Source organism: Ceratotherium simum, chromosome 36 (assembly GCF_057802395.1).
Source record: "Ceratotherium simum simum isolate JZ-2026a chromosome 36, ASM5780239v1, whole genome shotgun sequence".
NCBI lineage: Eukaryota > Metazoa > Chordata > Mammalia > Perissodactyla > Rhinocerotidae > Ceratotherium > Ceratotherium simum.
In genome coordinates this window covers 29699638-29724532 of record NC_141935.1, presented here as the reverse complement: position 1 = coordinate 29724532, position 24895 = coordinate 29699638, and the positions used below count along the sequence as shown (strand labels likewise).

General features: G+C 39.7%; 2 protein-coding genes across 16 annotated transcripts in view; one reads left to right on the top strand and one right to left on the bottom strand.

The window, feature by feature from the left end:
• SDCCAG8 (SHH signaling and ciliogenesis regulator SDCCAG8) overlaps nt 1-23884 on the bottom strand; it is a 227839-nt gene extending 203955 nt beyond the window's left edge. For 2 of the 3 annotated variants that reach the window (XM_004439590.3, XM_087424486.1), the window contains exons 1-4: nt 23607-23884; nt 11637-11789; nt 10856-10941; nt 7754-7867 (exon numbers count right to left, since the gene is read on the bottom strand). In XM_004439590.3, coding sequence (XP_004439647.1) covers nt 7754-7867; nt 10856-10941; nt 11637-11789; nt 23607-23673 — 420 coding nt within the window. In that variant the 5' untranslated portion in view covers nt 23674-23884. The remainder of the gene's footprint in view (nt 1-7753; nt 7868-10855; nt 10942-11636; nt 11790-23606) is intronic. The other variant, XM_087424487.1, reaches the window with a different exon arrangement.
• Nucleotides 23885-24345: 461 nt separating this feature from the next.
• CEP170 (centrosomal protein 170) overlaps nt 24346-24895 on the top strand; it is a 134939-nt gene continuing 134389 nt past the window's right edge. For 9 of the 13 annotated variants that reach the window (XM_087424485.1, XM_087424484.1, XM_087424483.1 and 6 more), the window contains exon 1: nt 24512-24754. The gene's annotated coding sequence lies outside the window, so the exon portion shown is untranslated. Of the gene's footprint in view, nt 24434-24510; nt 24755-24895 lie in introns of those variants that run through there. The other 4 variants (XM_087424482.1, XM_087424477.1, XM_087424473.1 and 1 more) reach the window with 3 other exon arrangements.

Here is a 24895-nt window from a genome sequence, read left to right as displayed (position 1 = left end):
CCGCTGCGGCGGCCCGGGGTTTGCTGGTTCAGATCCCGGGCACGCACCGATGCACTGCTTGGCAAGCCATGCTGTGGCGGCGTCCCATATAAAGCAGAGGAAGATGGGCACGCATGTTAGCCCAGGGTCAGTCTTCCTCAGCAAAAAAGAGGAGGATTGGCAGATGTTAGCTCAGGGCTGATCTCCTCACAAAAAAATAAATAAATAAGTAAATGTCTATTTCCCTCAGTTCCTTTTCCCCATTACATCGTGTCCAGCATTCAATAGAAAGTTAGAAAGCATACTAAAAGACTTAAAACACAGTTTAAAGAGACTAAGCAAGCACAGAACCAGACGTGGATATGGCAGAGATGTTGGAATTATCAGATTGGGAGTTTAAAATAATTATGGTTAATATGCTAAAGGGCCTAATGGAAGAAGTGGACTACATGCAAGGACAGATGGGTAATGTAAGCAGAGAGATGGAAACTCCAAGAAAGAATCAAAATGCTGGAAATCAAAAACACTGTAATAAAAATGACGAATATCTTTGATGGGCTCATTAATAGACTGGACACAGCCGAGGAAAGAATTAGTGAGCTTGACGAAGTGTGAAGAGAGACTTCTGAAACTGAAATACAAAAATAAAAAAGAATGAAAAAGACAGAACACAATATCCAAGAATTGTGAGACAACTATGAAAGGTGAAGAAAAAGAGAAAGGAGAAGAAGAAATATTTGAAGCAGTAATGAACGAGCATTTTCCAAAATTAATGATAAGCACCAAACCACAGATCTAGGAAGCACAGAGAACACCAAGCAGAATAAAACCAAAAAATCTACACCTAGGGATATCATTTTCTAACTGCAGAAAATCAAAGACAAAGAGAAAATCTTTAAAGAAGTTGGAGTAAATAAAACCTTACCTATAGAGATGTAAGGATAATAACTGTATCAGACTACTCTTCAGAAACCCTGGAAGCCAGAAGAGATCTAACATAAAAGACTTTGCTCAACATCATAATTGCAAAAGTATATGTATTAATTACAGCTTATGGATAATTAAAATGAATGACAGCAATGTTATAAGGGACAGGAGGTGGAAATTGGGAATACTCTGTTATAAGAAATGTGCCCTACCCCTGAAGTGGTGTAGTGTTATTTGAAAGTAAACTCTGATGAGTGGTAAATGTAACTGCAAACTCAAGGACAACCACTTATAAAGTAAAAGAAAAAGTTCAATTGACATACTAAGAGAGGAAAAAAAATACAATCATAATATGCTCACTTTAAACCGGAGACGGCAGAAAAAGAATAGAAGACAAATAAAGAAAGAAAGAAAGAACGAGGGCAATGAAAACAGTAACAAATATGGTAGATGTTATAGACATTCAACTATATCAATAATCACTTTGAACGTCCATGGTCTGAATACACCAGAGATTGACAGAGTGAATAAAAAACAAGACCCCAGTATACGTTATCTACAAGAAGCTCGCTTCAAATATAAAGACACAGATAGATTAAAAGTAAAAGGATGGAGAAAGACATACCACGCTAATATAAATCAAAAGAAAGCTGGAGTAACTACATTAATTTCAGACAAAGCAGACTTCACAGCAAGGAAAAATATCAGGGATAAAAAGGAGCATTACATAATGATAAAGAGGTCAGTTCTCCAAGAAGACGTAATAATCCTTAATGTGTATGTGTCTAACAACAGAGAGTCAAAATACATGAGGCAAAAACTGATAGAACTGTAAGCGAAAATAGATGAATCCATGATTTCAGTTACGGATTTCAACACGCATTTATCAGTGATTGACAGACCCAGCAGATCTAGTAGATTGGCAAATTATCGGTAAGAGGAACTGAACTGCACCATTAATCCACTGACATTTATAGAATACTTTATCCAAAAACAACAGAATACATGCTCTTCTCAAATTAACACAGAATATTCACCAAGACATAGCACACTGTAGGCCCTACAAACACACCTTAACAAATTAAAAAGGATAGAAATCATAAAAAGTATGCTTTCAGATCACGATGGAATTTAACCAGAAATCAATAACAGAAAGAGCTGGAACACTCCCAATGTACTTGGTGATTAAACAACACTCTTCTAAACAATATGGGTCAAGGACAAAGTCTCAAGAAAAATTTAAAAATACTTTGAACTAAATAAAAATGAAAGTACAACTTATCAAAATTTGTGAGATGCAACAAAATCAGTGTAAAACATCTGAAAGGAAGAAAGATTCCAAATCAATAATCTAAGCTTCTGTCTTAGGGAAAAAAAGAGTAAATTAAATTCAAAGTAAGCAGAAGAAAACGTATAATAAAAATTAGTGTAGAAATCAATGAAATTAAAAACAGGAAATCAATAGAGAAAAGCAACAAAACCAAAAGCTGGGTCTTTGAAATGATCAATAAAATTATTAAGATTCTAGCCAGGCTAATTAAGAGAAAAAGAGAGAAGACACAAATTATTAATATCAGAAATGAAAGAGGGGTCATCATGGACATTAAGAGAATCATAAAGGAATACTATGAACAACTCCATGCCCATAAATTTTGATAACCTAGATAAAATGGACCAATTCTTTGAAAGACACAATCTACCAAAACTCACAGAAGGAGAAATAGATAATCCGAATAAGCCTACATCTATTAAAGAAATTGAATTAACAATCTTTCAAAACAGAAAGCACCATACCCACCACTGGTTCACTGGTGAATTCTACCAAACATTTAAGGAACAAATTATACCAACTCTTTAAAATATCTTCCATAAAATACCAGAGGGAATACTTCCTAACTCATTCTATGAGGCTGGCACTACTCTCATACCCAAACCAGGTGAAGACACTATAGGAATGGAAAACTATAGACCAATATATCTCATAAACATAGATGCAAAAATACTCATCAAAATATTAGCAAATCAAACCCAACAACATATAAAAAGAATTATACAACAGGATCAAGTGAAATTTATTCTAGATATACAAGGCTGGTTCAATATTTGAAAATGAATTAATGTAATCCATCACATCACCAAGTTAGAAAAGAAAAATCATATGATCATATTAATAGATGCAGAAGCAAGTGACAAAATCCAGTAGCCATTCAAGATAAAACTCTCAGCAAACTAGGAATAGAGGGAAACATCCTCAATTTGATAAATGACATCTACAAATAACCCAGAGCTAACATCATACTTAATGGTGAGACAATAAATGGTTTCCCACTAAGATCAAGAACAAGGCAAGAAAGTTCCCTCTCATCACTGCTATTCAATATCACACCAGAAGTCCTAGCTAATGCAACAACACAAGAAAAGGAAATAAAAGCTATACATATTGGGAAGGAAGAAATTTAAAAAAGACACCCATCTTAGCTCAGATATGACATCATTGTCTACGAAGAAAATCTCAAAGAATTAAAAACTGCTAGAATAAGTGATTATAGCAAGGTTGCAGATTACGAGATTAATATACAAAAGTCAATTGTTTTCTTATATATTAGCAATGAATAATTGGAATTTGAAATTAAGAACACAATGCCATTTACATTAACACCAAAAAAGAGAGAAATACTTAGGTATAAATCTCAAAAAATATGTACAAGATCTATACAAGGAAAACTGCAAAACTCTGATGAAGAAATCAAGGAATATCTAAATAAATGGAGAGATAGTCCACATACATGGATAGGAAGGCTCAATATTGCCAAGACGTCTGTTCATCTCAACTTGATCTATAGATTTAACACAATCCCAGTCAAAATCCCAGCATGTTATTTTGTAAATATTTACAAACTGATTTTAAAGTTTGTATAGAGAGGAAGAAGACCCAGAAATAGCCAACACAATATTGAAGAAGAACAAAGTTGGAGGATTGACACACTATCTGACTTCAAGACTTACTATAAATCTCTAATAATCAAGACAGTGTGCTGTTTGCGAAAGAATAGACAAATAGATTAATGAATTAATAGAATAGCGAGCCCAGAAATAGACTCACACAAACACAGTCAACTGATCTTTGACAAAGGAGTACAGGCAATTCAATGGAGATGGTCTTTTCAACAAATGATGCTGGAAGAACTGCATGCCCACACGCAAAAAGAAAAAGCATCTAGACACAGATCTTACATCTTAGACAAAAATTAACTCAAAATGGAGCATAGATCTAAATGTAAAACACAAAATTATAAAATACCTAGAAGAATGGAGGAAATACTGGTGACCTTGGGCTTGGCCACGATTTTCAGATATAACAACAAAAGCACAAATCATGAAAGAAAAAAAATGGATGTTAGCCTTCATTAAAATTAAAAACTTCTGCCCTGTGACAGACACTGTTAAGAGAATTGAAAGACAAGCCACAGACTGGGAGAAAAGGACTGTAAAATACATATATGATAAATAAGTGGTAGCCAAAATATATATAGAACTCTTAAAACCCAACAATAAGAAAAATTAACAACCTGACTAAAAAATGGGCAAAGGACCTGAATAGATACCTTACCAAAGAAAGACTATAAATGGAAAATAAGCATATGAAAAAAATGTTCAACATTATATGTCACTAGGGGATTGAAATTAAAACAACGAGATAATACTATACATATCTAATACGCTAAAATCCACAACACTGACAACACCAAATGTTGGCAAGGATGTGGAGCATCGGGAACTCTTATTCACTGCTGGCGGGAAAGCAAAAAGGTACAGCCACTTTGGAAGACAATCTGACAGCTTCTTACAAAACTAAACACACTCTTACCATGTGATCCAGCAATTGTGCTTCTTGGTATTTACCTAAATGAGTTAACAACTTATGTCCATGCAAAACCTGTACACAAATGTTTATAGCAGCTTTATTCATAGTTGTCAAAACTTGGAAGCAAACAAGATGTCCTTCAATGGGTGAATGGATAAACTATGTTACATCCATACAATGGAATATTATCCAGTGATTAAAAAAATGAGCTATTAAGCCACAAAAAGACATGAAAGAACCTTAAATTCATATTACTAAGTCAATGAAGCCAATCTGAAAAGGCTACGAGCTGTATCATTCCAACTATATGATATTCTGGAAAAGGCAAAACTATGGAGACAGTAAAAAGATCAGCAGTTGCCAGGGGTTTGGCGGGAGGGAAGGAGAGATGAATAAGTTAGCAGAGATGATTTTTAGGGCAGTGAAACTATTCTGCATGCTACTGTAATGATGGATACACGTCATCATACATTTTTCAAAACCTACAGAATGTACCCCCCAAAGAGTGAACACTAATGTAAGCTGTGGAGTTTAGTAAATGATAATGTAATAATATGGTTCATCAATTGTAACAAATGTACCACACTGATGCATGATGTTAATAATGGGGAAACTATTGGGGAGGTGTTAAAGGGAGTATATGGGAACTCTATGTACTTTGCATTCAGTTTTTCTGTAAACCTAAAACTGATCTAAAAGGCAAAGTCTAGGGCCGGCCCCGTGGCTTAGCGGTTAAGTGCGCGCACTCCGCTACTGGCGGCCCAGGTTCACATCCCGGGCGCACACCGACGCACCGCTTGTCCAGCCATGCTGAGGCCGCGTCCCACATATAGCAACTAGAAGGATGTGCAACTATGTCACACAACTATCTACTGGGGCTTTGGGGGGAAAAAAAAAAAGGAGGAGGATTGGCAATAGATGTTAGCTCAGAGCCGGTCTTCCTCATCAAAAAGAGGAGGATTAGCAGGGATGTTAGCTCAGGGCTGATCTTCCTCACAAAAAAAAAAAAAAAAAAAGAGGCAAAGTCTATTAATTAAACTAATAAAATATTTCTAAGCCCTTAAACATTACTTTCATTCTATTACTCCCTTGTTAAAAGGTAGCAAATTTACACTCTGCCTGATTTTCAAGGCTTTTTTAATCTTCCAGTTTACCAGTTCAGCATTATTTTAATTATTTCTAGGAGACATGCTCCACTGTAGGAATTTAGGATAGCTGTCTCATGGCCCCCGTAATTAAACCACGTTCATCTTGAATATATCCTTTCATTGTTGCTGTTCTATGAAATTCTTTCATCTCCCTTCTGCTGATCTAAATGATCCTACTCCTTTAAGATTTTCCTCTCCCATAAAAACATCTGCAAAGACACTAGCTGTTAGTAACCTTCTTCTCTTATTATAATTACAGTTTATACTAAGGAACAAAGGCCTACACTATATTCTCTATAGTGCTACTGTGGTGCTTAGAGGGAAGAGTACTCTCATCTCAACTAGATGTCAAGTTTATTACAATTTATACTGAGGGGTGGCAGTCTCCCACCCCAAAATATGCTACTTTGGAATAAGAATCATTTTGAGCTAAAGGCACTTGAAAAACAGCAGGTACAAGAGGAGTGGTCTGACCTCCCCTTTTCTTCCTGAAAGCAGGAGATACACTCCCCTGTGAAAGCTGCCCTCCCTGTACCAGGAGGAAAGAAACCTTCCTATCACCAGAGACGGGGAGTTGAGGCTGAGAGAAAGCTGTACAAACAGACCTCGTTAAAATAGCTCATCTTCCTTTAGCCTCCCCATATATTTGAGTTACGTTTCCGTAACTGCCTCTCTTTGTTCAACCTAGTACTATAAGAGCATTCAGGTTCTGCCGCTTCTTTGGGTCTTCATTTCCTTACAACGGCTCCCATGTCACATAAAACTTATATTAAATAAATGTGTATGCTTTTATCCTGTCAATCTGTATTACGTCAATTCAATTCTAAGGTCCAGCCAAAGACTCTAAGAGGGGAGAGGTAAAGTTTTGTCTCCCCTACAATATCTTTTAAGTTTTACCCACAGTATCTTAGGGATGAACAGTAGCTTGTTAATGGAAGGGGTCCTAGGATATTACTTCATCTTTTCTGGTCATGCAAGAAAACTCACATAATAATGATTTTATCCTCTAAGAACAAAGAGAAAACGACACGCTAAGATCAGGAACTCCCTAGAAAAGTCAAGACAATGAAAGCTCTAAAGGTTTCTTAAGTTACATATTGGACTTGCACCCTAGAAGAGCAGACAAAATGTTAAAAATATAATACATGATACGAAATATATCAGTAATTCCTAGAAAAACATCACATGATCTCATGCAGTGATATTGAAAAAGGAAAGAAAGAAGAAGTAAAACATTGACATACTTTGGGAAGGCAGAAAGGCTCCAGTGGCATTAATAACATTACTGCACTGCACACAGTCGAGCAATAGAACCGTTTAGTGTTACAAGCCATAGGTGACACATCTGGTTTCTTGATCATTATTATCACTGCCCCATGAGCCATCCTTATTCAAAGTAAAGGTAAGAACCTTACACTGACAATGGAGTAGACGCAGTCTAACAGCTTAAAATCTGAGCTTCCTGCACCACAGCTTCAATAGATTGACAAGTGTGGGAGAACGAGTGGTATTGCCATTCCAAAGCATTTGCCATCAGCTGGACTACAGTAAATGGGGTGGAAAGGAAAAATTCTGAAACATGAGAGCATATGATCAAAATATTAGACGTAGTTATGGACTACTGGGAAACTAAGCAATCAGAAATGGCGTGGTCAGCAGTGTCATTCCCAAGCCCGAGAAGCTCCCGAAACACATCAGTCTTCTCAATCATACGGATGGCAATTGTCAACATATTGCTATAAACACGAAGACTAATAATAGCAAATTTTCATACAGGGTATCATTAACATAAACTTTAATTTAGGTAGGTTTAAATTTTTAATGAGAAACTTACCTTGCAGAACTTGACTTCCGCCTCTAAATGATGAATGTATTGAGACTGGTCGTTGATGATAGGCACAAGATTGTGCACAGTAGGCATACTGGTTTCCTCACATTCTGATGACTTCTAAAGCAAAAACAAAACAAAACAAAATAAGCATGTTTGGATTTAGCAAAGAATCGCTTAATACCATCTCCATATGCAATTTAGCACTGATGTCATATAAACATAGACTAGACCACAATGTGGCTAATAGTATTTATTTCTCGATCCTATAAATTCCACAAATAGCCAAGATTCAGGGATATGAATATCATTTTTTAAAGATGGAAAGTGAAAGTGGTTATGAAAAGCATGTGGTGAATGGAGAAACGCTGGGTAGTAAACTGGTGTGCGATGAACTGCCTATTTGAGCCATCTGAAAATGTGACATCCCAGTCAGCAATGCTGAGATAAAGGGACAACTCTCTCCAAGAAAACGCCATGGAAGAGGACTGCTAGCTAAAACTGCCCAACAGCTGCCTGAAGAAGGGGTTCTTTAGACAAGTGTTTGATGCCAAGTGTGTGTCAATGAGGTAAAATTCTACCTACAAAGGCATACATTAGCAAAATGTGGTTTTTGATTTTTGACCCTAGTAATCAAGACAATTTGAGACTATGCTGTGCAGGAGTACAGAGCCTCCACGATTAGAGTGCTAAAGCAGACACACATGGAACTGAGATACACTGCATCGAGGAGTCCAATGAAGAGACCTCAGAAAAAGTGTTAATTCTGTTTACAGTCATGCGTTGGTTAACAATGGGGACATGTTCTGAGAAACCGTCGTTATGTGATTTCGTCGTTGTAAGAACATCATAGATGCACTTACACAACGTAGACAGTTTAGCCTACTACACACCTAGGCTATATGGTACCACTGTTGTACATGCGGTCCATCTTTGACTGAAACATCGTTATGCAGCCCATGACTGTACTTCTGCAGCATTCCTGGAATTGACTCCCTCCCCAAAGCCCCAGTAGATAGTTGTACGTCACAGTTGCACATCCTTCTAGTTGCTGTACGTGGGACGCGGCCTCAGCATGGCCGGAGAAGCAGTGTGTCGGTGCGCGCCTGGGATCCGAACCCGGGCCGCCAGCAGCGGAGCTGGCGCTGGCCCCACTAAGCCATGGGGCCGGCCCCCTGGAATTGACTTTTAACGTATATCTTACCTTATCCTAAAATGACTGCAAAATGGTTTTTAAAATCATATATCATACCACGATATTTTCTAAAGAAAAGAGGAAATTAGGAAAAAGGAACATGAGGGTCAACCAGTTAGATGGACCCAGAGGAAAGCTTGAGATGAGACACAACCATTTTGTCTCTCAATCCAGCAGAAATTCCTAACAATGATAGAGTACCAGCTCTCACGGTAGAATAATTGAGTAGAGCTTTGCTTTTTGGCATATTTAAGAAATTTAAAAACCAAAGTAACTTTAATTAAATGAATTATCTGTGGTAAGTAAAAGCAATTAATTCTAATAATTTTATATTAATAGAAATGGATTCGGAACATAGGCAAATATGAATTAAGTATTTCTCTATGTATATAGGGGATAGTCTATGTATATACTTTGAAGAGTTTATTATAGCTTGGATACCCACATTTTAAAATAATAAGTAATAATATCTAGATACATTTTCCTTCTCAACAGTGCCTCACTTTCACTTTCAATATAGCCACATGAATCTGATATGTCATATTGGCTACGAAAATGCATTCTAAAGGGTACAATCTTCAAAAGCCACTTATTACTACGGCATATAATCATTACATGCAGGCTGTATACATTTAGAGTCTAAGTTCCTTTCTTTCACATAGCTCCACGTAAACAGACCTGTGCATGTGTAAAGTGTATACTGCATATACTGAAGTGATGCTCTTGATGAGGGTCTTCCTGCCTACCCAGCTTCAATCAGCTCTGTAATCACTGCTCAGTTTTCTCCTTAAAACCCTAATTAGCATGTCTGAGCATTCAACAGATACAGCAACTTCATCTACTAGACTTAAAAGTAACTCCATCCTCTGTGTGCTTAAGAGCATTCTAAAAACTAGGTGCCAACAGTAATAAATTTACTGAATGATGAAATGTTCTATTAAAATTATAATTTATACCCATAAATATTGAACAGGAGTATGTAATACATTTCTCTAAAGTGGGAGTTAAGCATGAAAGTATGTGTCAGGCTGGAATGAAGTATTAATATGGGGGTATTGTGATGACATTTCAGCTGTGAGTAAAGGAAAGTGACATGTCCCTACGGTTTCCAGTATGCAGCCTTGGTATCCCACTGTCACACAACTGAAAATGCAAGGTGGTTATTGTTGCTATGACATGTTATATTTGTGTCATACTTCACAGGTTTCTAAAGAATTTTAAATATATAACCTTTCATTATTACAAAAACCCTGTGAGAGGCATAATATCCTTCTAGAGAGTAGGTGATAAGACCCTAGATAGACTTTAGGCCTAGACTATTATTTTGGCCATTTAAACCTGGCCAAATCCTTCCCTCACATCTATCTCAGCCCTTAGCATATCACATTGCTTCAATCAGGAATAATATACTCTGTCAAAGCAATAGCAATAAAAAACAACTTCAGAAGAAATAGAGTATAGCTTCTTGCATTGCACAATTTTATGACCATATATTTTAAACTGTAGAATAAGATTACACACTTTGGTTGTGACATTCAAAATAAAAGAGTATTACAAAGAACGGCTGGAATTATAATTAATTCTAAAAATGATAAAATATAGATATGACCCTCTTTTCCATATATTGTTCCTTTTTTATACTTGCTAACAGTTGCAAAGTAAATTCTCAGAACTAGATCCTCACTCACATTCTTCAAGTGAATAATAATTTAAAAATTCAGGATTTCCTCTGCCATGGAAGTCTCTCTCCTTCAGCCAAAATAATTAGAAAGGAGATAATTTCTTTCAACACGTCAAACTATTAGCATGCTCTGCTCAGAATTTGTCTACAATGTGTACTACTAAAATGACACTGTAAAGTTAAAACATAATTAGAACAATGCTTTTGTCAGGCTGCAAAAGTTAATACTTACCAAAGGGGACATTTTTCGTCTTCTTGATGGAGATACTTCACTTTCCTTAGTTGCTTGTTGGCGCAACAAAGCTTTGAGCTGATTAACTACAGAGCAAGAGCAACAGGTTTGTTAACCTCGTCTGAGATCCACGGTTTATCATCACCCATCCATCATTCCGCCCATCTAACAAATATTGTTTAAACATGAATTATGCATCAAGAACTGTGCTATTGACTGGGGGTACAAAGACAAACATGAGAAAATCTTTACCACTTAAGAGCTAAGAATCCACTGAGCAAGAGAGATACACTAATAGATATAAAACAATATAAGTTTGTACGTAGACCTAGAGCTATACATAGTGCTACAAGAAAAGGAAGAACCTAGTTGTGCCTGTTTTCACAGAGGAGATAGCACTGTGAGGATGAATAGGAGATCACCAAGCAGAAAAGGGTGAGAAAAATTCCAGTTAGAAGCTCGGCACATGCAACAGCATAGAAGCACGGCCAGTGGGCTGGTTGACTAGAACATGGCTTGCGAGATGGATGGTTGGGAGGAGGATGGAAAAATGATCCGGAAGCTGTAGCTTGGAGCCGTCTTAAGAAATATTGCTATGACATAGTAAGGATTTTGGACTTCAGCCTATAGGCATTGGGAAGTCAAAGAAAAAAAATTAAGCAAGGGAATTTTATTAGCTGATTTGTGTTTCAGGAATAAAATCCTAGCAGTAGAGTGGAAGATGGACTGTCTAAAGAACCCACTGTGTGTCGTTCAGGTCTGGACTGCCATTCCCACTCACCAGCATGGCTGTGCTGCAGCTCGTGCCAGGCGGTCCCAGTGTCCTCATTTCCGACACTGCTGCTAAGAGAAGGATCCAGTGCATCTTCTCCCACAGTGACATCGCCTTCTCGCAGGGCACACTGCAGCTGGTGAATGCTTCTATTCGCACGTTCTGCAATAACAACACGATGGAAATCAGGGCCAGTGAAATCTGGGCGACCACATGTACACTTACTCAAAAAGGCAGTTTCTAAAAGAGAAGCAATTATTTCTGATACTTGACGGAAAAAAGCAGAGTTTTGTTTCCAGCTTGCTGAGGAATGTGCTAGAGGAAGTGAGAGATTAAGATTGTGGGTTAGAGGTTAAACTTCATGATCTCTAAGGTCCCTGACACCTCAGTGGTTGATATTCACTATAAATAGCTCTAGCACCAAGGAGGATGGAATGGGAGAGTTCCTCCCTGCCACCCCCGCCCCCAAACAATAACCCAACCCGGGGACGTGCTCTCCTTCCCTTCAACGCCTAAGACTCCCTTACCCCTCCTGGAGACACTGAGGTGGGTGGCAGAACCAGCAAGAGGGAATCCACCACACCAGGTTCCCGCCCCGAGGAGCCGCCTTGTCCCCGTGAGCCAGATGTCCCGCCCCCACCAGGAGGCGCCGGGCTGCCTGGCCTAGTTTTAATCAAGCTCTGAACTGCCGAAGCGCGTATAGTGGCAGCCTCTGTTGTGCAATCCTTCTTATGTCCTGCTGGCTGACCACGTCTCACGTAGAAATTCTTGGTTAGTACACCTGACTACCCCCAGAATTGAAGCTTAAACTCACTAGCACATACTTTACATAAACAGTCCTAAATGAAGTATTTCAAGGTATACTACTGCAGTAGTTCATATCTAAAAATAGCCCCCAAGGAACCTGCCCTCTCACCCTTGTCCACTCCCAGGTTGAAACAGAGCAGGCTTGTAACTTGCATTAACCAACAGAGTGCAGTGGCAGTTATACCATGTCAGACCAGGCCTCATCTTTAAAATGTCTGGTAGCTTCTGCTTCCTCCTTCGAATGCTTGTTTTCACGAGCCCTAAGCCACTTAGCAGGAAGTCTGGCCACCCTGCTGGAGAGACTGTGAACAGGCAACGTGAAAAGGAGAGGTCCCGAGACAAACGGAGAAGGAGAGAGGCCCAGTGGAGCCCCAGGTGACTCCAGAACCAGGGGCCACCTAACTGCAGTGGCATGAAGAACTGCCCAGCTGAGTCCAGTCAACCCACAGATCTGCGAGAGATACTAAAATGCCTTTATTTGTTGCTTTCAGCCACCAAGTTTTGGTGTGGTTTGTTACACAGCAAAAGATAACCAAAATAATTATTCAGTGAAATGCTCACCCCAAAAAACATTTCAGCAAAGGATCCAAGCCTTACGTTAATAACAGACCTATATTAATGACACTGGTTATGGCATTACTAATAATTCTACCCGTCCTTACAGATATTTTTACATGTATAACACTGGAGAACCAGGCAATCAATTAGAAATTTCATTAATTAAAGTCCACTTATTTTTTCAGGTTTAAACTTCTTGTTGCTTTTGCTAATCTCCTATGATTAAATCCACCGGTTCCAAACAAAAAAATATAACAAAAAATGTTCCTTGCACATTAGAGCTGGGACCCAGATTTCAGTGCCTATTTTCAAATTTTGACATCTGTATTTCAAAGTTATTTTTCAATTCATTCGTTAATTAATTTCCCAAACGTTTACATATATCTAACTTAGAAATTTATGTTAGAAAAAGAAGACTTTGCACACAAGTTCACGTACAGCTATTATCTAACTATTTCAAATGGATTCCATCTAAAGAATTCCTAAGATCTTCGTAGGAGATAGTACTTTCCCTAAGTAAGAGCAACTCATAACAACGACGGCCAATGAAGTCCTTACTTCTCTCCTGATCTAGGCCCTTCTTTGACGATTTAGACCTACTTCTTGTGTCCTCAGCAGAAAAAACTCCTATTCCTAGCTACCTATAATGGGAACCCTACAAAGCTACAAAACACCTATCTTTTCACTACCAATCACGGCTGGAAATATATTTACAAACATTTATTCTGCAGGACCTTGAAAAACAGATTCCATTTTCTCCAAGCTCATTAATTTGAAAGTTTAGAACAGAAAAAATAACAGAAAAAAATATACCCTACGTTACAAAATATGTAATGTAAGTTCTTCACTTACAGCAACTCCTTTTCTACCTGGATTAGACTAAAGAGCACAGGTCTCTTAGGTCAGGGTTCCACAGTGAAACTCTATTACTCAACCACACAAGTGACCCGTGAATTTATCACCACATTCTTCTCCACGCCAATCCTATTTCCACACAGAGCTTTCTCTGACAGGAATCTGGTGCTGATTACTAACCAAGCCTGGCCTCCTCTTACTCATCATGAGTTTAAGAAAAGTCCAGAGAAGATGCATTCCTGATTTTAGTAAATAAGAAACAGCAATAGTTTTCCAATGACTTAGTATTTTCTAAAACGACTTGTTAATGGAAAAGGAAAATCAAAGTGCTACATGATAAGCAGTTTCATTCAGAGTGTTAGATTTATGAACTTGAATCCATGAATAAAGCACTTTATTGCATCCATTAGAAAGGAAACAGAGGGTCTGACTAACATTAAAAGTGTGCTCTGTGGAGCTATCAAATGACTTCATCTCTAAGAAAAAGGATAATTACTTATTTATACCTAATCTGACTAAAAGCTAATAAACTATATTAGGAAAAAGAAAGGAAATCTGAAAAAAATTGTGTAGTTGAAAATCCCTAGAGGCAGAGTTTTTTCTTCAGATTATAGTGATAGCCGAGTTTTATGAGTCCATTTAATCCATTTTCTAATATTCTTGTTTAATCTTTCAGAATTCATAACATTCAAAGACCATAAGCGAAATTGCAATATGAAAATACTGTTATGTGAGATACTGAGATACTGAACTCAACAATTATCCCAAAGAAAAGTGATATACAAGGCTTGGGGTTTTTCAGAACCACTGACTTCAGTTACTAGGATCAGAGAGGAAGAGAAGAAATTTGCAAGAACTGTGTCCTAAAACTAAAACTAAGGGGGTTAGGTGATATTATTAAGTCATTTCAATACCACATTTCAAAACATGCTAAATGCTTTTCAAATATATACATAATGACATAATTATACACTGTAACAGACAAACAGAGTTACTCCTGAGGAATAATAACGCTCAGATGATTCAAGACAGATGAAACCCCACTGCTCTTCAACTGGAGCCATTGCAGCTGAAGGCCTCACAATCCTTATGAAGAACTCTACTCCCCACACGGTTATCTGCTGCTTACACATAAGGAAACTAGATTAGACACGAGGTTCAGTTATCACTTCCTGTCCCCCTGCTGATGGGCACGGCTTTATCTGTGGATAACCAAGAGTTAGAAACAATCCTCATTTCCTCTTCTCTCCTGAGAGGACAGTAAGGGTATTTCGCGGTGCATCCTGATTTCTTCTCCCCAACACCAACTGCGGGCTGAATATAAACTTAATTATGAATACAAACACAAATAGGACCTCCGAGTCCAACAGAATCACATGAACAGAATTGAAGTTAATATTTCTGTTAGTCTACTATCCAAACGTCAATCAGTACAACGAGCACTGGGAAGGCTTTTGAGCTGCTGACTGTCAACAAATTTAGTCTGTCTTATTCGTTTTGGTAATCCAGTTTCCCTACATTCTAATTCCCAACTTACCATTGGGCCTCTTTCCCTCAAGATGTTTTTGAACAAAAGGCAAATACGTCCCAGTCTAGGAAGGATCATCACTTACATACGTACTGTTAATCATTAATGTCGACATTCTCCACCTGTACTGGGAGATGTGAAAGAGAATTACCCTGGTGACAGGGAGGGGGGACCACACCCTGCGAAGCGCCCAGCTGTCTCTGAGAAAACATGCAGGGAACCATACGTCCCTAGGCGGAGACATGAGAGGCACCGCAGTTCTCAAAACAAGCTTCGACTAGGGCAGACAAGCAGAAAAAGGAAACCGCAGTGAGATAAGAGAGGCATGTGTCTGTCCGCCCTTGACTGGCCTCAGCTAGTTCAGAAGATTGCTGTCACTGTTTACTAGGGTATGGACAGGTAGCATGACCAAGATAAAACAGCATGATCCAAGGTCAGACAAAACCAGCTTTGTAAATGGCAATTATAATAGTGAAATAGATGAAAAGTAGTATTGAGGAACTCAAAAATCTCAAATAAAATACTGTCATAAGACTCTGAGCCGAAAAATGTGCTAAAGCACTTGGCGCCAGGAGTGAAACATAATCTGAACAAGAATGTAAACATCTTAAGAAAGCAGTGTCTGGAAGATCATTAATGCTGTATGGCTGTTGGCAAATCAAGGAGATTGGCTACATGCATCATGAGGGACACACCTGGCATTTTTTTGGCACCAACTGAGAGGACTTACGCATCTGTCACTTTCCATTGATAAAGAAGTCATCTTAGCCAGACTTGTAAAATCACCAGCCAATTCGTATCCCTAATTGTAATTACTCTCAAAGATGATTCTTGCAGAGCAAGGGCTACGAGCAAAGACTTGCTACTTCTAGATCGTGGTTTCTCCCCCTCAGCGCTATTAACATTTGGACCTGAAAATTCTTTGTTGTAAGGGGATGTGTTGGGCATCTTGAGCAGCATCCCTGGCTTCTACCTACTAGACACCAGTAGAACTCCCCTGCCACAGTCATGACAAGCAAATTATGTCTCTAGACATTACCCAATGTTCCCTGGGCAGAAAAATCCCCCTTGGTTTAGATCAATAAAACAAGACAGTGTTCAGTCTTGAGGAGAGACTTCCCACATAACTACAGTGTCACTCAGCCAGCTCTTGATGACAAGTGGGCAGGACAGTGAGCTATTCTGCCACAGGAGTGGTGGGCGGTTCACAGCCCTCGACCATCACTGCCATGATGGGGCACTTCCGATCCACGAGTCAGGAGGTGTTATGTCCACCATTATCAAGAACTTGGAATCATATTCATCTTCATTTTCTTTCAAGGCCTAACACATGACACAAAAGTTATACTGTAAGGCCATTTTTCAGAGCTACCTCAGGTGACCATTCCTTTAAATAGTCCAGTGGTAGAAAAAATAAACAAATGGGACTACATCAAACTAAAAAGCTTCTGCACAGCAAAGGAAACCATCAACAAAACGAAAAGACAACCTAACCATTGGGAGAAGATATTTGCAAACCATACATCTGATAAGGGCTTAATCTCCAAAATATATAAAGAACTCATGCATCTCAACAACAAAAAAACTACCAACCCAATTAAAAAATGGGCAAAAGACCTGAACAGACATTTCTCCAAAGAAGATATACAGATGGCCAACAGACACATGAAAAGATGTTCAAAATCACTAACTATCAGGGAAATGCAAATCAAAACTACAATGAGATATCACCTCACGCCTGTCAGAATGGCTATAATTAACAAGACAGGAAACAACATGTGTTGGAGAGGATGTGGAGAGAAGGGAACTCTCATACACTGCTGGTGGGAGTGCAAACTGGTGCAGCCACTATGGAAAACAGTATGGAGATTCCTCAAAAATCAAGGATAGAACTACCATATGATCCAGCTATTCCACTGTTGGGTATTTATCCAAAGAACTTGAAAACACCAATTTGCAAAGGTACATGCACCCCTGTGTTCATTGCAGCCTTATTCACAATAGCCAAGACTTGGAAGCAACCTAAGTGCCCATCAAGGGACGAATGGATAAAGAAGCTGTGGTATATATACACAATGGAATACTACTCAGCCATAAGAAACGACGAAATCCAGCCATTTGTGACAACATGGATGGACACTGAGGGTATAATGCAAAGTGAAATAAGTCAGAGGGAGAAGGCCAAATACCGTATGATTTCCTTCATTAAGTAGTAGATAATAACAACAATAAACAAACACATAGGGACAGAGATTGGATTGGTGGTTACCAGAGGGGAAGGGGGGAGGGTGGAGGGTGAAAGGGATAATTCGGTACATGTGTGTGGTGATGGGTTGTAATTAGTATTTTGGTGGTGAACATGATGTAGTCCATGCAGAAATAGAAGTACAATGATGTACACCTGAAATTTTTGCAATGTTATAAACCAATGTTACTGCAATAAAAAAAAAAAAAAAATAAATAAATAAATAAATAGTCCAGTGGGCTTTGATGAAGCTCCCCCCATAATCAAGGTTGCTTTGGCAAGTGCACAGGTGCATTTCAAGCTACCTTCTCTACCTTTTGACCCTGAGAGGAAGATCAGTAAGTGAAAAGGTGGAAAATCTTAGTACCCACTGGTGAAGTGATGAGAGCATAAGTCTTTTAAACGTCTCAAGAGAGAATATAATTATTCTCAGTATCTCAATAGTTTGAGACTAACTTAATCTGTCCCTTTTGCTGTCCAAGAACATGTGAAAATGCCCTTACATGTGAAAATGCCCTTACAATTTCATAACACTGAACCATTGTTTTGATTCTAGATTATTCCAGGGATGACTATTTACTTGTAAAACACCCTTGTCAGGCTGCTAAATCCTGTATTTTGCCTATTTTACCTCATTAGTAGTAGAGAGGGAAAAATAGAATTCTACTAGCTTTTTGTTATTCTGGTAAAAGAAATGGTCATAGAAGTTAAAACCATTAAGAAAATCCATATGAGTATATAAAAAAAGAATATGCGTAATTTAAATTTTATCAGCAAAAAAATAAACTCAAATGTTTACAAATTTTAATCACATCACCAATCTTTATTCAACAGCCAAACCATTCCATTTCTTTAATTTTTAGAAAAGAGAGATGTTTCAGTCTACCCTGAAATACCAAAATAATTTTCTCATTTCATCAGGAATGTTTACAGAGGCTTTATTACATTGTTGCCTACCGTGGTCTCAATGAGGCTGAGAGTAAAACAAACAAGCAAACATCAGCTGTGGAGAATGTGTGTGTGTATGTGTGTGTGTGCATATACACACTGTATACGGCAAGGAATATCAAAAATATTCAGAAAACATTTCAGAAAAGCAAAAACAAAAAGAAGAAAAAATACAAGTTTGATGAGTAAAAATGAGAAAAAGAAGAACTTTTACTTAAGATACACACATGTTTTCTTAAGTTTGCCAAAGGTCCAGATGATATCACTGCTGGCTAATTCAGCGACCAAATTATTAGCTGGTGAGATTAACGCAGGCCTTCTACAGAAGGAAAAAAACACAGTAGGATCTGGAGACATGTGCCAATCGTACACAAGTAAAACACAGAACACCAATATTATCTTTGATTTTCTCAAACTTGGTCAATTTACAAAGAAAAGGATCAACCCCAAAATTATATCTTCTCTTCCCATATTCAACCTCTCACTTTCTATGAACCTAGCTCCACTCCTCACTCTTGATTTTTTTTTTGGGAGGAAGATCAGTCCTGAGCTAACATTTATGTCCATCTTCCTCCACTTTATATGGGACGCCATGACAGCATGGCTTGACAACTGGTGCATAGGTCCGCACCTGAGATCTGAACCTGCGAACCCCAGGCTGCTGAAGTGAAGCACGAGAACTTAACCACTATGCCACCAGGCTGGCCCCTTTACTCTCATTTTTATGAGACAGAAACATAACCACTATCATTCGTGTGGTCCAATCCAGTGTTGAGGGAAGGGACATTAGAGATCCAGGGATCTGAGAGTGGTGCCTGGAGGCGGGACCAGGCTGTCAAGCGTGTTCTGCTTGGCCAGCACAGTGTGGGAGGAAAAGAGAAAAAGACAGGGAAAGAAGGAAAGAGAGAGGGAGCAAGAAGGAAATTGGAATGTTCTTAGAGAAAGCAGAAACTTTTGGCCAGTTTGGCCACAAGCCTCACCATTCTCTAGTGTATTCCACTGACTCCATCACACATTTTGTCATCTGCTTTGCTCCTAAAGGCAATAATTCTAGTCCAAACTTTTCATTTTACAGACGAGGAAGCAAGAATCCAAGAAGAGTTCATTAACTTGCATAAGGTAACACAGATGATTATCAGCAAAGCAACAGTAAGAGTTCAGGGACCTGGCTTGTAGTTCCACATTCTCTTCTCTGACCCCATCACACTCTTCCACAAATTCAATCCAGAGCCTGAAACACCAAAATGTTGAAAGAAAAAGGGGGAGCCAGCATAGAAAATGTATATAGAAAATAAATGAGATATTTATGTTACAGTACAAGTTTGTTCCATATTTCTTTATGCCCACCCAACCAAAGGCGGCTAGAACAGTGAGTTGTGTATACAGGTGTTGTTGATAAAACTGTATCCATATCTAACACTGTGGCAACAGACCAGACATGATCGTTATGAAGGCTGGGACACTGCACTTCTCACAAGTTCTCTCCCTCTTTCTAATACCACATCCCTACATTCAAGTGTACAAAACTTAAAACAGCCTGGGTGCCTGTTATTCTGGTTTCTCTGACCCTTTCTTGGCTATAAACTTGTTTATTTTATACCTAATGGCCTTATACAATGATGTGTTGAATTTAAATTAGAGGAGGGGTATTTGCTATTCTCCCTAGTTACCAATATAGTTCTCAGCCATTCTAGGCGTCTTGAATTCCAGCTGCCTATAGAGTGAACGAACACCTAACTATACTGCCAGGAGACCTCCCAAGTCACTTCTGGTTCTAGAATAAACTCCGTGACTCCCAGGATACCTGGGATATGCTCACTTTTTACCACACTGGAAACTTTCAGATTATCTACTGTGTAGAAATAATATTACAGATCTGTGGGGCAATGACACCTTCTAGTTTTTCTGCCAGAACTCTTACTTTGAAGGGGAGTCATTAAACCTCTCCTATTTCTTGAAGTTGGGGGAATAGACAGCCCAAAGCAGGAGATATCCTTAGAGAGGACAAACAGTGAATATATCTGGAAAGTGTCAGGGAGAGGATGAGAGGAGAGTGTAGAGTCTGCAAATGGGCTCCCTATTTCCATGACTGCTCTAGGGTCACCAGAGTCAAGGAGAGGCAAGGATTCCATTCAAGTCTTACAAGCAAGAAAGCAACTTTGACTTTGCTTTTCATATCAGAACTTCAAATTCTTAATATACTATAACTGTACCAAAAATTATACTTAAAGAAATGAGGTAAAGTTGTAAAAATTGAGGGACTATTATGGAAAATTGTGAAAGCATTTTGCATTTTTCTATGGCTACTTCCTGGCTGAATATAACCGAAGGGATACTAGTAATGATTATGTGTACAGTTATTTAGAAACCAGAGGATTACCTGGTGAGAAAAGACCAAGAATGCTTATAGCCTTTCTCTAAGCATGAACTAGGCAAGACATTTTGGGGAAGAAATGGCAGATAGAGAAAACCAAACCAACAAAGCCAAAATAAAACAAGACAAAAGAACTTTAAATTGCATGTTACCTGATTGTATAGTAACATAATTCTCAAGTTATTCGGTAAAAACATTCAAAATAATGAAGTTCCACATGTAAAATAATGCCACCATACTTTGTTTATTCAGAAACACAAATTTGACTTTAAAGGGAGCTATCCTATTTAGAAGTGGTAATTTATATGTGTGAAACGAAGAACTTCTAATCGTGCTCTGCTTCAGGATTAGTTCTGTTTTGTTTCCTTCCATAAGCTGCTATATAAACTAAATAAACATAAAAATTAAAATGCTACTAAATAATTTAAAAAGTCCTAAAAACTCATGAAAAATTTCAGGTTCCATCTCTTGATTCATTGTTAAAACTATCAGTAAAAATTAAAAAAAAAGTTTTTTTAACTTATTTCTCTGCTTTACGTTTGTTCTTGATTATAAATGTTTTCACTATCTTATACTGTTATCACACTAAATTTAAAATTTATTTTAAAATGTATTATCCTTGAATGAAAACCCTTCACTCTATAATTGAAAGCAGTATCATGGGTATTAAACACAGTACTGTAACATTAGTTTGAAATTAGCCACTTTACCGCATCAAAATGCTTAATATTGGGGCCAGCCTAGTGGCATAGTAGTTAAGTCCGTGCGCTCTGCTTCAGCAGCCTGGGGTTAGCAGGTTCAAACTCCAGGTGCACCGCTCATCAAGCCATGCTGTGGCGGGGTCCCACATACAAAACAGAGGAAGATGGGCACAGATGTTAGCTCAGGGCCAATCTTCCTCACCAAAACAACAAAACAAAACAAAACAAGCTTAATATTAAATAGCCTCTAATGCTTACATAAAGGTTCAAAATAAGGAATGCAAAGGAGAAGCATTAGGAGAAACTTACAACGGAAAACAAATATTTATTTTACCAACCTCAAAAGTTAAACAAAATCACTCATATTATCACTGTGCACAGTATTTTTCTTGCTTTCACATGAAAAGTTAGAAATGGTTATTTCTGTATCTAACAGCTCTTGAAACATCAGTAGGCTGATGAAGGTATTCATCAAGACCAATTATTTTACACTTGCAGTTTGAATACTGAGAATGTTGATAGTTTGTAACACTGCTGACAGATGGAAACAAGAAACAACAACCCTTAGAAAGTCTAGAGTCACTAGAAGATAAACTTCCCAATCTCCTTGAAAAATCTTCTCTTTGCTGCAAGTACCAATTATAAAGAGCAGCTAACATTTAATAAGTGCTTCTTACGTGCCAAGCACTAATCTCTACCCTTATTTTCTATCATAGTAATCTGTAATTATTTTATTTATTGTCTTTCTCCTCCACTAATCCAGAGGCTCCATGGGGACAGGGACTGTCTAGTTCCTTATTGTGTCTCCAGCACCTAGTATGCCTAACACACAGTAGGCACTGAATTAATAAAAGAATCAATGTTCTAAATGCTTTAAATAATTTTTTTAAATTGTTGGTCATGACCTAGAGGATTAATAAAATACCAAATAATAGAAAATAGAGTGTATTACACCTAGTACAATAAATATTCTTTAATAAAACTTTTCTTTTAGTTTATATGTACGTATACGTCCCATATAAAATGTATTTCTTACTTACGGGTAACAGCAAAAAAAAAAGTTTGACAAAAGTTTGCTTTACGTGGATTATTTCATTTGCTCACTATAACCCTGCAGACAATACCATAACTTTCACTTGAACAGAACTGAGGTTTCTAGATGTTATATATGACCTCCAAGAGGGCAGAGCTATCCACAAGTAGGAACATCACTTCTATAGATATTCACTCATAGGGTCCTATACTAAGAAAATCTGAATTAACTCAATAAGGTTTCAGTAATAGTAACTGTGACATTATTAATAAAGAAAAACAGGCTTTTAACACAGACAAGCCTGACTGAATTTAATACCTGGTTCTGCCACTAACCTGGTCTGTGTGGGCTTTGGCTTAACTTCTTTGTATCTCGATTTCCCTATGTGTAAAAGATGGATATTCCTAATGTTGTTGTAAGTTTTAAATGACTTAATATATGTAAACAGCCTAGACCCTAAATAGAAGGCGTTGTGATTTAAATAATAATTAGTGGGTTTTTTTTTCCTGGTCTAACGAATCACATTCAGCCCACTACACCATAACTTGAATGCGTAAAAAGTGTGAATCGAGAATTTATTGGATTAGACAGCAAAATATGGGAACTGGGCAAAAGCAGCAGAGAGCCGTCCAAGAGTTTCTGCTGGCGCTGGGTGAGAAGGATGCTCAAGGATGTTCAAGGATGCCCAAGGATGCCAAAATCAGAGAGTTGGGTCAGGTAATTAAGGGAGCCAAGGGGAACAACGCTGGTTAACGGTAAAAACAAACACCAACTATTTTATCTTCCTCCAAGATTACGGCAACATCCATCTTCTTCCTCCGCATCCTGGCTGGGGCCGAAGCCAGGTGTCAGGAGACGCGCCTGGTCAGCTCCCGCCCGCCAGGCCCTGGTCCCCAAGGGGCTATGGCACAGAGGTTCGGAGCAACTCACCCCGGAGACTCCGCTGATACTGCCCCAGAACCTCCTCCAGGGGAGAGTGCTCCGGGGACTTCGCCATGCCAGACTCGGGGCCCAGAGACGGGAGCTACGTGACGGAGCGTCCAGTGCTCTCCGCTCCGAGAACAACAGGCCTCAGCGCTGGAAAAGCGCCCGCCGGCTTCCTGCCGCTGTTGACTGGGGAAGCATGGAACCAGACAGGAGCTCGCGGGGGCTCCTCCTACCCACTGGTCCTCATGGTGCACGTCGGGAGTTGTAGTCTGCAGGCTCCGGGCCTCAGGCTCCAAGCTCCTAAGAGCCCTTCTGAGTACACTACAACTCCCAGAGGGCACCGCGCTTCAAGCGCTAGCTTTGCCCAGATCCGGTTGCCAAGAGACTGCGTGGAGGCTCCGCCCTTTTTCCGAAGCCCACCCTGGCTTAGTCCTGCCTTCTTCCCATCCTGTTGTTTGGACCACCCAACTGACAGAAAGGGCTCACTGAAGTCCTTGACTCCTCTAAATCTGCTAGCATGCAGTTGATCCTGGAGGCTCCTCAAGGACGCACATAACAAGCTCTGCACCCTTCAGCCGCGACATGTGCCAAAACGGCCAAATAAATTCTCAAGAAAGAAGCTCTAAATCTTCCATACAGCCTGACTGCGAAGGGGGCCGACACTACAAATCCTAGCATGCCCAGCCACCCGACGTCCGCTTGGGGTTGGCGCAATGCCCGCTGGGAACTGTAGTCCTTGCGGGTTGCGGTCCCAGCTAACGCGAGGGTCGGCTTCATTGTTCGAGCGGGTCTTTGGGGCACGCCTGCGCACTGGGCAGCTGGGCGAGCTGGTGGGTGAGACCCTCGGCACAACTCGCTTTCATTGTCTGGGTTTGGCGCCTGCGCAGTGAGAGATGGCTGGGACGGAGCCGGAGGAGGGGACGCGGCCGGGCTCCTCGCCCTTTCCCCAGGCGCCTGCGCACTAGGTGGCCGCTGTCTGCCGTTACCGCTAGGTGTGGGGCGTGTGTGGAATAACGTTACTGCCCGGCGGGGCTGAGAGCCCGGGAGCTCGTCCGCGGCGGCGGCGGCGACGGGGTGGGGGACGACGGCGTGCGAGAGACTCGGGCGCGGCGCCCCGCCTCCCCGTCCGGTGCCGGTCCCCGCGCTGAGGGGTGAGTGATGCGCTCGGCGCCGGGGCCGCGTCTCCACATCCTCCGCCTCGGGGCGGCGGCGGGGCGCGGGCGCGAGGGCGCGGGGGGCTGGGCCGGGGGCTCCCGGACGCCGCGCGGCGCCCACCCCACCGCCGGGCCCGG